The sequence below is a fragment of the Labrus bergylta genome, chromosome 22, assembly GCF_963930695.1.
Source record: "Labrus bergylta chromosome 22, fLabBer1.1, whole genome shotgun sequence".
Taxonomy (NCBI): Eukaryota; Metazoa; Chordata; class Actinopteri; order Labriformes; family Labridae; genus Labrus; species Labrus bergylta.
The window spans coordinates 12,148,230-12,162,589 of NC_089216.1; the positions used below are offsets into that span (position 1 = coordinate 12,148,230).

The 14,360-nt window shown below is 40.8% G+C and overlaps 1 protein-coding gene across 1 annotated transcript in view; it reads left to right on the forward strand.

The window, feature by feature from the left end:
* The first annotated feature begins 1,563 nt into the window (after positions 1–1,563).
* Positions 1,564–14,360, forward strand: part of LOC109980703 (regulator of G-protein signaling 12-like) — a 40,126-nt gene continuing 27,329 nt past the window's right edge. The window contains 3 exon segments of the mRNA XM_065950241.1: positions 1,564–1,723; positions 2,369–4,250; positions 6,436–6,528. Coding sequence (XP_065806313.1) covers positions 2,451–4,250; positions 6,436–6,528 — 1,893 coding nt within the window. The 5' untranslated portion in view covers positions 1,564–1,723; positions 2,369–2,450.

The window sequence follows — 14,360 nt, forward strand, 5'->3', positions numbered from 1 at the left end:
TCTAAAAATTGGTAAGCTACATTTCCAGCTTTCAACTGATACATCTTTTGAAGGTGAATCCCACTTAGAATCAATCAAAACAAATCTGAAAGATATTGAGACTCTAATTTATTCTTCTAATCATATTCAACAACTCTGCCTGCACACCGATTGGACTGTCAAAGGACAAACAAATGCACTTCAGTGTTAAATGGATAGTGCAGTATTGCTTTTAGCATAAGATAAAATATCAAAGTAGAGACAGAAATAGCACCTTTTTCATGAGATTTTAATTGTTTTATAAAGATTTTCTGTTCATCCTCTACGTTGGATTTTTGCTGAATAAAACAATAAACAAGCTGCAGTCATTTCTTGTCTTTCTTGTCAACTGGAGGGTACTTATTGAAATGCACAGAAGGTAAGGTCTGATAATGTCCAACTCTTAAAGTCTTTGCCTTTCAGCCCATTTTAAGAGGATTTGGAGAAACTGGGGATTACATTGGTTCCATCACACACAACCCCAGCTCCATGGAGTCCCTGTTACATGAAAAATTAAAATGCATTTTTTCAGTAACATGTAATTGTAAAACAAAAATGGATGCATTTTGATGTAGCTTACAGTAAGCACGAAACCAAAAAAAATGCTCCATGGCTTATAGCATGAGACTATTCATTATCAGTGTTATTGTATTTCCGCCACTGTGTGGCCTGCTATGGAGGACGAGATCTGACAGAAGTATAAATAAATAAATAAATGTATAAATAAATACTGGAATAAACAAATACAATAATGAATGAATAAATTAATAAATAATTAAATGCGTGAATAAATAAATAAAAACTGGTAAATAAATAATTAAATGTCTTAAATGTATTTCTCATTTATTATTTCTACATGTATTTATTTCCACATTTATTTATTTCTACATGTATTTATTTCCACATGTATTTATTTCTACATTTTTTCATTTCCATATTTATTTATTTCGACATTTATTTATTTATACTTCTGTCAGATCTCGTCCTCCATAGTCTGCACATCATGTGTAGTAAAACCATGTGACAGTGTGTGCACTGTGCAACCGTTGCAGCCCTTTGACCACGGAGGTATTGTTTACACACCATCTGCAGTAGTGTGCTGCTCCCAGAAGAATAGGCACTGACATATATTTATGCAGAGTGATCGAGATATACTCCATTGATAGCAACCAGGTAAGACGTTAAATCGGTATTGTTATCACTGAATTTGTTTTTATTTTAAAGTGTATAGGCTATTTAATCATTTATGACATGTTTCCAGGATGATTAATTAGCTCATTGTGTCGTGTAAATCCCAGTATTTCTTTGTGTTGGTGGCGTAGTTTATTGAAAGCGTTCGAGACTTTCAAATGTGATTTACGTTGGCGCAAAATAAAGACTGTAAATTGACATATTTACCAGCCAATAGCGAAGCTCCGTTTGTTTGAATCTCGAACGTGACACGCGTTGTGATTGGCCAGAAAGAGACGTCACATGCTCCGCAGACGTTACGCTGTCATGGTTACAATGAAAGACGCTTTGTGATCTCCGCGGAGAGTGAATGGAGGCTGGTGCCATATGGACTTCTGAATCACGGCAGGAAAACATTGTGTTGAATTCTTTTTTTTTAAAAGACTTGTAATTTAAAAAATGTAAACGTACAGGGTTACGGCAGCGTGAATGTGGACCGGAAGGCGTATCTGTGGAACTTTTCACCTCTTGTAAGGTATTTTTTTTTTTCAAATGTTGTCTTTACAAAGCCACGTTGTGGTTTCCGACTAGAAGCAGTTTTAAAATAATAGTTATATAGTATTATAGTTTCTATAATACCTATTAAAATACAAGCAGTTGCCTAAATTCATCTTTTTTTGTATGACTTTGAAAATGTGTAGCGTTTAACTAGTGGTTAAATAAGTGGTTGGAAAAACTGTCGTGGACCGAAACCAAGCAGTCTGGTTGTCATTGAAGAGTTGTTGGGGTTGTGAATAGAGAGCCAGCTGGCACTGTGCTTCTGGGTGGAGGGGGTGGAGGGGTTGGGGGTTAGTCATTTGCAAGCTGTGTTGGTTTGAACATAAAAGCTGTAATGTGTCTAATCTGACAGATAATTGTTAAATAAGATTGATAGCAGCGTTTGAACAGTTCTACTTCAGGACTGATTTGTTTACAAGTGTATGTATTGTTGTACCTATTCTGTTACCAAATATAGTCAAACAAAATGTGTTTTGATAAGCCATTAAATAATGTTTTAATATGGTATTAATTGTAGAAATGCCACAACTAGCTGATAGATTGATTTGGAAAACATTATTTTGTTACATTATGAAATTGAGTAGCTTCTTTATAAATGGATTTTCTTTTATTTCTTGCCCAGGATGACAACAGCACAATAGTGTTGGCAACCTGCATGTGTTCCAGTTCCCACACGCTGGATCTCACAGCATCCTAACACAAAGATGAGGATACAGGGACAGCCTGAGGGCGTGAGGAGGCGCCTGGATTTAAATGCAATCGGTGAGCTCAGGGGCGTGGAGGTTATCCGGAGTCGGGCTGGATATGGCTTTACTATATCGGGACAGAGGCCGTGTCTGTTGAGTGGCATCCTGGAGGGAAGCCCTGCTGACCTGGTAGGACTTAAACAAGGGGATCACATCATGGCAATTAATGGAACTGACGTATCCGCTGCTGCGCATGAGACTGTGGTGCAGTTGATTGGCAGCTGCAAAGGACCTTTGCAGTTGGTGGTTCATGCAGAAAGCCGAATCATGGGAAACCCTATCCTTAATGATGAAAAATTTAATGATGGTCGGAAAAGTGGAATTTACCAAAAGGCACCTGTTCTTCGCACTATCTCGGATGACTCAAGCAATTCATCATTTAACTCAAGTCTGCCTGTCAACAACAAACAGAGGCCGGTGTCAGAGCCTGATATGTCCCAGTGGGCACAGAACTGGAACTCTTTTGCTGATCAGCCAAAGCAGGTAACATACAGAGTTGGAGACACTGACTCTGTGTTCACGGACACAGAAGAAGTAAATCCTGAATGGAGTATTTTGAACATGACATTGGTGGTGGGCTACCTGAGCTCCACAGAGCTCATTTTAAACACTACAGAAACAGAAGAGGACTGTTTGAAAGCGATCCGGGAGCGGATACGACAGCTAGGAACAGAGCAGAGTACCCACACACTTGTGATGATGAAGATCATGTTTGACTGTGTTCGACTTTGCGATGATGCAGGAGCTGTTTTAGCAGCCTTTCCCACTGAGAACCTTGTTTTAGGGGCTGTTTGTGCTGAAGACCCCCGTTTTTTTTGCTTGGTCACTACAGCACATATAATAAATGGTCAAGTACCCGAGGATGGTCCCCTGAGGGCCTCCTGCCATGTTTTCTTTGTCGACCCAGAGCTAGGAAACCATCAGGACCATGTAGGCATTGCTGGACGGTTTTGCTTCAACTGCACCCCAGATCCAGACGCTGAAGGCTGCCTGGAATTCCCTCAGACACCCCCTGATGTTCTTCACTTTGTCACAGTCCTGTACAGCGACATGGGGGAGGCCGTAGAGAGGCTTCGGGTCAGACTCGATTTTGAAGCTCAGCAGCAAGCCAAGGAAAATGGCAGCACCGGCAAACAAGGCAGCGCCAGCAGCAATGGGGACAGTGGAATTGGAAATGCATCACCCCCTGAGGAGAGAGCAGATAGAGATTTCCCTTCTCCAATCCAAACCCATCCTGGGGCCCACCTCCCCAGCTGTCCGTGGGATTATCCTGCGTCTGGAGACCTCACCCCAATAAACCTCACAAAGAATGGCCAAAAACCTAATCCAGAGACCAATGGCAGCACACATTCCCTTTCAGAGTCTCTACCTGGTCCTGACTCTCTTACCAGCTTTTATGGAGGTCCCCCACCCAGGCTCAAGTTCCAGTTCAAGCCCCCGCCCCCTCCTCTGCCTTTGAGTAAAAAAACAAACTTCTTTGCAGACCCTCTCAGAGGTAGTCAAAGGTGGTTCTCAAAGCCAAAGGTGCAAAAAGCACAAAGTAGTGATCTTTTACCTCAGGTGACGACCAATTGCAACAACTGGTCTTCTAGCATAAGCCACAGTGCTAGCACAAATAACCTGCCTCCCCCAATGAGCCAGATCCCCCCCAACAGGTACCGGTCAGCAGAGGTCATGATGATGCCTCCCCGAGAGGAATGGACAAAACAGTTTCTTGAGCAGAGAGAAAAACAGCGGAAAGATGTTAATACTAAAAATGTAAGTAAGAAACTCTTATTAAGCCTAAATTTTAAAAACTGCATATCTTACATTGGTACATGCTGTCTGGATCAGCTCACACAGGTAATGTAAAGGCCAAATAAGGACTTCCAAAACAGTTCAAACAAAGCAATTGTTGTATTTGTTGCAACAGTTGATAACCAGTTAATAACTGAACAGACATTACATTTCATAGAAATCCTGGAGAGCTCAAAAAGAAAAGAGTTTATCTTTTTATATCTTCTCACACTGTTGATGCAGCCATTCAGAACTTGCACTATTTAATTTGCCAGTATTTATTGATAATCACAAGATCATCATTCAGTCATTAAAAAGGCAATTTAAGCCATTATGCAGGTAGCCTAACCTTGTGTTTAAGCAAAGAATTGCATATTTGAATACAAGTTTTAACTCAGATTGTTCATAGAAGGGGATATAGGTGTGTCGAACTAAATGAGAAAGTTGTTAAAATAACCTGCTTCCTAAAACAAAGTACATTTAAGACACTTGTATTTTCAGCTTCGGGCGTATGATTGGTAAATGTGTGGCCCCTTGGAACTTCAATTCTTCAAATCTGTCCTTTCTAAAAATAATAAATAAATTGATTAACCCTGCTCAAGAACAAAGACAAAGTTTTCCATCAAAACATACTTCAATTGTGTAGCAGAATTATGTTTACTCTGGTTCCTGTCACGTCCTCTTTTATGTTAACAAGTCTGTTTGTAGGGACTTCAATTCTGGTCTAAACAAACTGCATCTGAAACAATAAGCAGTCAATCAGTGACAATTTGACTGTATTGCAAGAACAATAACGGGAAATGGCTTCAAATATATTACAGTAGAGTCTCTGCTATCTCTTCTGTAGCTAGAATATGTGAAAATGTACACAAACAGTATATGCAGTATGATGTTAATGTTGTAGCTTATGGGGACAACTTCTACCCATTTTTTCTTAAAACTTGATATGTGTTTTAGCCTTAAGGAGAATTCCTTACATCTAGTAGCCCCATTGTAAGCAGAGTCACACTGAGACAACAGCATCTGTTTCTGTACTTCTCTCCAGTTTAACACAGGAAGTTTTAAATGGGCACATGGAGTTGAGTTTCCAGACACTGAGGGGGTGTTTTTGGTGGCACATAAAACGAAACACAATACCACTATTTCAACAGGCAATTGGTGCTGAGTGTGAATTTAGTGTAGAAAGCACCTGTTGTAAGTCAATGATGTCATTGTCATGAATTTGTGAAGAGGAAGATAGCAGTGTATTAATGCTACTGTCCTCATTGCCCACAAGATGGCCCTGTGTATCCATGTAGCCCCGGAAATTAGCCTCCCTCAGGAAATCCGTGACTGTGTGTGTGTGTGTGTGTGTGTGTGTGTGTGTGTGTGTGTAGTATTTCCCATTAATTTTTTCTTATTCATGGAAATGCATGCAGGTGGTTATTTGTCCGAATATAAATCTAACATTCTGGGAATTTGACTTTATGTTCAGTGTTTTTGTATAGAATTGAGCCACAAAATGTACAGTTTTTTTAGCTTCCATTTACTGCATTTATTCATCTTTTAACTGCATTCTGTATAACAGTAATTTATTGTGTTTATGAATCACAGTTCATTGTGTCCTTGTCCCCCAGCTTGCGTTACATCAGACTGCAATCTTGTCACAGGAAGCCTGGCAAATTACAGGGTAGAGCCGTTCATGCCATGCAGCGGTCATTATCTGCAGCTCTTGAACTCTTGTTCAAACATTGGACACAGCCTCTCCACTCATAAGAATAGGGGAGGCTGGTTAAACTGCAACTTCTTTTCTAAAGTCGTGGGCACAGGGGTTGAAGCTAATCTCTTGCTGAGACTGTGAAATAAGTGCTTCTGTCTCTGTACTTTGGAAACAGGATTGGAGTAGTTCTAGGTCTATGAATACATGTTGTTATAACTAGGACTGACCTAAAAGTCACTTTGGCAGGAGTAAAACTTCTTCAGTATTTGTTCTTAACACATTTTACATCACCCAAAGCTTCATTTAATACTTGAGCATGGGAGGGATACAGGTTACTATTTTTATGCATAACATTTTTTTAATGATCAAGATCAAAACTAGTTACCACATTGAAATGCAAAAAATTCAAGCCTGAGATTTATGCTGTTATGGTCTTAGTGTCATCTCACACTACTTTTTTTCTCACAGGGCTCCAGGTTCTGGGGTATGGGTGTTGGCCGTGCTTCTAAACGCCGCTCATCCAAACGTCTCAGCCTGGCAAGATCACTGGATGACCTTGAGGTAGGCACCAAGTTATTCATTGTATTCATTGTTTCACCATTTTTACTTTTCTTTTTTGTCCTGTCATCAGAACATTTATACATTTTGTGTTTCATTTGATTTATTATGCCTTCATTGCTACATTAACAATGAGAAAAGTGAAACATCATCAGCAGTTTCCTAGATCTTCTGTGTCATGCAAAGCTGATCAATTTCTTCTGGATGCAGAAGAATATGCATCACTAATGTGGCTATTCATTGAGCCATCCACCTTTCAACTCTTCCTTAACTTTTCATTTCCGTTGCCTTGAACTCTGAGTTTGCTGCTTGTGGCACAGGGTGGCTAACAAAGTGCTCTTTGTGTGGACCAGCGCCACTCTCCTGTTTGTATGGCCTCGCTAATGAGCTCTGCTTTTGCGACTGACTATCGTGCTCACATTTTCTATTAATGTCACCGAGGAACTCTCCTCTTCTCCAGTGGGCTCCTAGCATGCAGGGATTACTCATGCACACTGATTCACATTCACAGAAACACACGCACACTGTTCCTACCACTCATAATTGCTATGAAAGCACAGGAACAGACACAAAAAAAACAAACCAAAAAAGAGGCATACAGTATTGTGTATCTATGCAGGCATGAGTCACAGTCGCACACAGACACACCCGAAGACCACACATTGTACCTAAAGAGGGATCTCCACACTACCAGTATTATTGTTGATTCGCTCCAGTTTCTTAGCACGTCTGTCCCACATCCTCACCCAAAGAATTACAGATGGCTATAAAAGGTTATGACAGCTGCAGGGTTGCTACTTGCACATAACTTTTATGCCTTCTTGTTGATTTACTGTCGACTAAAGACTGTATTATGCTTATGTCCTTCAAACAAAAGTGCTCTAAATCCCAAAGTTCTAGTCCCCCTCCAGTCTTGCTGTATGTTCACATTGGGAGTTACTTTCTTGCAGAGTTACAAAGTTGTTTTGGTGCATTTTAGGTTTTTCATTTTATTTAGTTGCTATGGTTATAGTTTCCTAAAAGTTGCAAATGAGTATCTTTGTCGGGGCAAACAACTGATGCAGCTATTGCCAACACATAATGAGACGTTTTTCACACTTCAGGCTGTTGAAATCTGTTCTCTACTTTACACTGATTATGTGGAGCCTTTATGAACATTGGCTGGATAATGGGAATGCTTTCACTTTTGTAGGATTGTTTGAGTTCTCTCTCTCACACCTCAAGTTGGCTTTGTTACACAATGTTTGCACATCTGTAATACCTGGCCTCCACACCTCTGCTCTATCAGGAGCTCCTGTGACACAATCAGGGAGGGAGAGACACGCTCAGGCTGGTGGTTTCAGTGATTTAAGAAAAAATAAACACACTAGCCTTTCATCATGTAAGCATCATGGATAAAATGTCTTCTGGACAGTTTGTCTTTCTGAAACAATTTGCTACAAACAGTTTAAGTTTACTCAGCTATTAATGCTTCTTTAAAAGGCAGAATGTTGTCCATGTAAACATAGTTTTTGTTAAACGAGGTTAATCTGAATTTCTATGTTAGCATTTCTATTTCAAACGTATCTTGTTTTTAAATTTGCATTGAAGGAAGCAGGCTAGATAACTGCATGTTTCTGCAGGTATATCTTTAGAGGAGGATTATATTGTCTGCTTGTGGCAGCTGGACCACAGACTTTATCGAAACACTGACAGGAATCTGTTCCTGTCTCAGGTGTCTGCTATTTGTTTTGCACAGATCCAGTTTAACTACAGTGATTCCGATAAACAGTGTTGGATGTTCAAATGACCTTTCTGAAACTTGGCAAGCTTACATTATCAGTGAGTAAGAGAGGGTGTTAGGGAATCACTGTGGATGTTTGTGTGATTAAAAATAAACATGCTTTCTATGGGTATCTGATACACCCCTAGATATATAGAAATGGTCCACGGTTGCATACAAAGAAAGAAAACGATGGATCCATATAGTCAGCTACATCGATTAACAGATGTATCTTTCTATCTGTGTATTTTTTTTTTGAATATATATTCATAATATATTCAAGTGCAACACATGACTAGATTAGAGAGAAATCAGCCAGTCAAAGAGGCGCAGCCAAAATCGCCACACCCCCAAAGTTCATGTAACAGATTGTATCAAATGTAATATTGTCTCATATCAGTCCCATGCCCCTTAATTGAATCAAATCCAAACAGTATTAGGGCGGACTTTCTATTCTCAGCATGTGTTGCATGGTTTTTTGAAGAGATGATATAATATCACACCGTGGAAAAAAGATTTACTCCTCTGCTTCCCAGTAGACTCTACATGTACGTCGATGTAATGTCCAAACTGTCTAAACAATACCTTGTTTAATATAATTTTATATTAAGCCAAAATATTACTCCCTATGACATCAATTCAATCAATATAAAAAAGTCTTCATGCTGCATCCAGGCCAAACATATTTACACCGCATCTAATCAAAAACAGTAAGACACTATATGTGGTCCTGAGTTATGGGAGGCCTGTACACTCCAGGTAATAACACTGGAAGGAAAGTTTTTTTTATGGCAGTCAAAGGCAATCAGATCCTCACCTAGAACTTGGCCCTGGTGTCTTGTTTTAAGGGCCAACTTCACCCTAAGTTCACGGTCAGAGATCGGATGATGCACTTCTAAAACCTCCTACGTCAACCAGCGAAAGCCCATCCAATTGCATTACCAATTAGATTATACCCTTTTTAAGGACTTCCTTATGTACAAAACATTACATTTTTGCGAGAGATTTTATGAACTGCTTGTGTTCTTGTTAGAAGCAGATCATATGAACTAGAGACAGAATAAAAGGCAAACCTTAACTCTTTTAAAGGCTGTGTTCCACTTTCAGAAACGATCAACCTATCAAGCCTATTAACTCCAAAAAGCTGTTGACCTTGATGTCTCCTTGCTCATTGTGTGAAAGTAGTGCTGATAAAAGCTGGAGGAGTTGAAGTGTTAGTCTTCTGCAGCTCCCGTTGAGTTGCTTTTTGGGATTTTACGAGGGGATTGCTCTCATGGCATGTTCCGCTAAAATCTGTGATAAGCTTTCGTTCAGTGCTTGCAACTGGACTTGCAAGGAAACTGTTGCACCATTTGGGAGTTCACAATGGATGCTCAGGTCAGATAACCACTGTGGACAAACCCTGAAAAATGTGGACCTTGGGGCTGCGTTTCCTCTGTCATGATAGCATGCTTGTTATTTCTCTTCACAATATAGCTCTGACACAAAGCTTCTGTTACCCACGCTCTAAGTCAGAGTAGCGCATATATCTTGCGCTATTTGATGCTTTTCTGGTTCATTAGAGGGAGAAGCGACTGTATAATTCTGTGTGTGCTGATTTGTTTTCCCAAAGAGTGCTTTGATGCACACTGAGCCTTTGGTTGTCATATTCCCTTATGTGTAGACTTGTCAAAGAATGTGCTGCTTTGTATCTCACTGCCTTGTTTCCCTACTATAATCGTACTCATCACAGACTCCCTGTTTCTCGCCCCAAAGCAGATACTCTGTGGTATGTACACAACTTTGAATAGGTGACACCATTAGGAGGCTTCTGTGCTCACTGCCTCTGTCTTCTGAGGAGTTGTTGCATTTGCATCTGTTCATGCACATTTTTCTAATTAAACATACTCAAGGTGCCTGCTGGTAAATTTGAGGTACCTCTTCTGCTCCCTTGAGAATTAAGTTCTTCCTCTCCTTTTAGGTGTGGAGACATTAGTAGGTCTTGTTTGCACGCCTGCGGGTAATATCCAGTGGGCGTAGCAAGGGAAGGCATGAAGACATAGACAGGGAGGGAAAGAGGAGGAATTTACAGCAAAGAGAGATAGATAGAGAGAGAGAGAGGAACCGGCAGCAGAGGAAGAGAGAGAGGAGCTTTTGAACTCCCAGAAGCTGTCAGGATTTCGGCTCCCCCTCGCGCTGCCTCCTCCTCCCCCCCGCCTCCCGTTCCTTCTCTGTCTCTCTGCACTGCAAACACCACCGACTCACACACGCACCGCGGAGCCTCAGCGGATGGACTCGTTTACACACACCAGGCGTGTGGAGCAGCGCTGAAGACGAGCCAAACACACACACACGGTGCCATACATGGAGCAAACTTTAACTCTCAACTCTGTAAGTGTTTAGAAATCTTGAGTCTTCATTTTTTTCTGTCTGTCTCTTCTGCTTGCTGATGCCATCTTCATCCAGCGGCATCTTTCCCTGCCAACGTTACTTTTTCCTTCTTTGGGCTCTTTGTGGCTCCTGTTGTAGCCTTTGAGTGGTGTACAGTGGTTAGCTTGTGTGGTCTGTCAGAGGAATGTTTTGACCAGTGCCAGCTGAACTCTCATGTGCTGAATGACACACACTGCGCCGCTGTAAAGAGCAAAATGTGGTCCAGCATCTATATCGAGATGCGCGCTGACTTCAAATTAGACGCCGCACTGAAAGGGTTTTGTGAAGTGACCCCAGGATTATTCTTGTGCCCTGAACATCAAGGGGCCTTTGAATAAAGTCTGCTCTGAAATGACCCTTTTCACACTGGGAGAAGTTGGATTTAGTGTTGAGGAAACCGAGATCAAGGTTGTTGCTTTCAAATGTGAAATGAATGCTCCGAAAATGTTCATAAGATTAGTGTTTTTTAGGCGATCACGTAACAGCCGCCGCAGTTTAGTTTGAACTTGAGAAGCTTGCTGTGGTTTTGCCTTGCCCCAGTTGGCTTTGTGCAGGCATGTCCTCGCTCTGATTCACCAGCTCTTATATTCACATATCTTACTTTAACACTTTTGGTGTGGTGCTGCATGATATCTCTTGCACAAACGATATGTCTTAAAGAAACTCATACACAGTATATTACCAACACAGCAATGCTATTATTAATATAACAATAGCTGCTAAAATTAGATGCCATCACTAATGATATCAATTCTGTCATGTACTTGTAGCTGCAGGTGTTGTGACTTTGGAAGAGAACAGGAATAGTGTGTTACTGGGGATTAGCGGGAGAACACGACGCACTTTTATCCTGCTGACATCACATAGCTCGCTTGGCGCGCTATCCTTAGGCTAGCATTATAACTTGACATTTTCAAAATGTCTCGCCATCTATTCCTCCTCTTCTTCTTCACTTCTCCCACATATAAAAAAACGGGTTTTTATTGCAATCACATAGCCTCTTCTCTCCAAACCCGCCGAGTGGAAAAGTAGTGCATTAAAACGAGAAGACTTGAGTGGAGGTTCTTTAAGCGTCCAGCTGCTCCGAATATGAATCTGCAACAGCCAGTAACCAGATGACCAGATGTGGATGTGGTTGCTGACTTTGCTTTTTGACCCAAATGTAACCACGGAAAATACCCACGGCCTCGCCATCTCTGGACCAAGATGCACTGCAGCTCCACTCCAACGCTGACATCATTCATCCACAATCGGGATTACGATTTTTTTGGGGGATTTTAGTTAACCACACAGCTCTCCATCATCCCACTGCTGATTGGCTATAGGAAGACCTGGTCTGAACCTGGCAAGAACAACTTCTAGCAGTGATTCATCCCCAGCTCAGTGTTTATGCTTCTCAATCGTACTATTATTAATTTTTTCAGCTTCACTGAAAGGGAATCTACTGCCAAGGGTGTGGAGGTTACCCAACAAGGAATTTTCAGAATGTCTTATCACCTCACTGGTAACTGTTCAGACATGTCTGAGATCTCCTTGTGTACGACTCCTTACTTCACACCTGTAGCTCAGACATCCCTGTGTCGTTTAGTCGCTCTTTCACACTTTATACACGTTAAACAAGGCAGCTCATCTCTTGCAGGGAGATCATATAAGTGAAGGTTACTTACCAGTAACAATTTGACCTTGTTTTGGCAAAGATGTTGCAGAAGCAGGCCAAGGTCTTGTCTGCCTCACACTGTGGAAATCATAAACATGGATTATCGGGACAGCCAAGTTATTCTCCCTGTGATATTATTGAGGGATTGGTTTGGCGCTTTACTCTGGCAGTCTAAACACCAACTTCCCCTCGTGAACTATTTCTATAACATCTTCATCCTGTGGTCAGCATTTTAGAAATATGATCCATCTGTTTATATAGCTGGGTTACTGGGTTATTGTATGACCTCATTGTTTTGGTACAAGGCTTCATAATGTGTCATGGTGTTTGTAAAGGTGCTGGATGAAAAGGTTTCCCTAAAATGCAAATGATGTACTTTGAGGCCTGTTTTAGTCTAAAATAAAATTCAAGACAAGCAGTAGTACATTTTATGAAGAGACATAAAAAGTGTCAGAAGGAAAATATGTGAATGTGGGAATCCCAGGGTGACTCACTATACGATACGATTCACAATACACAATATGTGATTTGTGGCCACGATAACAATATCACAATACAGCGTTTCTTAAGGTAATCCTACGATGATAAATCACAATATCTGATTATCTGAAAAATTTAATTCTCCCCAAATAGGTCAATTACAAGATTTGTGTCTTTATTCACTCCAGTTTGGGGTCAGTTGTATCTCTTCTCACGCTTTATCCTTTCAATTCTTTTCACCTTTGTCCGACATAATCACACCATCTTATTTTTTTTATTAATTCATGTCACCCTCATTCATGTCATAAGTGCCACCCTGAGGAGTCATGAAGTAGTGACATGATAAGTCAAATTGGCTGGAAAATCTGTTGGGCTTCTTCATTTTTTTTTTTTATCCAATAAATCCAAATTTGGCAACAGCTATACGATAATTATATCACAGGAGTCAGGACAATGATCAATTGTTGTGTCCATATATGTTTTCTTTACGACCAGTCCCTTTTTTTATTTTTTAATGTTTTTGCCATGAATTGTCCCCCAATCTGAATACTCAGAGAGACAAAGAAAAACCTCCCATAGCCTCAAACCTAGAGGGACACACTTTAGCCAAACAGGCCTGTCGATGTGTCACGGTCTCACTCAACCAGCTCAGGTTTCCTTCATGACCTAAATGATTAGAGTTTGAGGTGTAAGGTCAGGAGGACTAAGACAGGAAGTAAATAATTATAGCAGTTCCTTGTCATTGGCAAGATACGGCCTTAAATACTTCCAGGAGGCTGATAATCCTTCATATCATGATTATCAAAGCACACAGTCTCCTTGACAGTGTAGTCTCGGCTTTCGACTAGTTTGGTGGAAAAACAACCAGGGGACTCACCGGGCTAATTATAAGTGTCAGGTTTCAGGTTGGAAAGTCCATTTCTGGTGTTTTTTATGGAAGAGAAAGGGAGCAGTAACAGGGCGTGGTGGCATCTTCTGTGGTTTTACCCACCTCAAGCCCTCCAGGCTCATTCCCTTCCTCTATTATAATAAGTCGAGACGGGAGGGGTCGTGGTCAACCGTTTTTGTTTCTGTCTCTGTTTTGTGAGGATTCAGCTGGGCCTTTGATGAAACGTGTTTTATTTTTAAACTTTTTTTTTTGTTGTTTTTCTGTCAACCTGCAACATGCCTTGAATCCTTTTTTACTACTTCTACGCAACAAACGAGGTTCAAGTCAAGTCGTGTTGTACTCTTTTTGAACAATCAGGTTCAGGCAGAGTTAAAAGTGGTTTAGATCAGAATTCACATAAATTGTGAAAGAGAAAATGTGATATCATTTAAAGCCCCATGTTCACCTAAAAGGTAGGGCAATGAAGGGAAAAAGGTAAACATCTCCACAGAGAGGAACGCTAGTACTCCCTGCAACAAGTGGCAAGCACACACACACACACACACACACACACACACACACACTCAGCGGCAGCACTGAACAAATCATCGTAATGCCACTTTAATCCAGAAAGGAGCAGAGCCATGCCCATCTGCTGT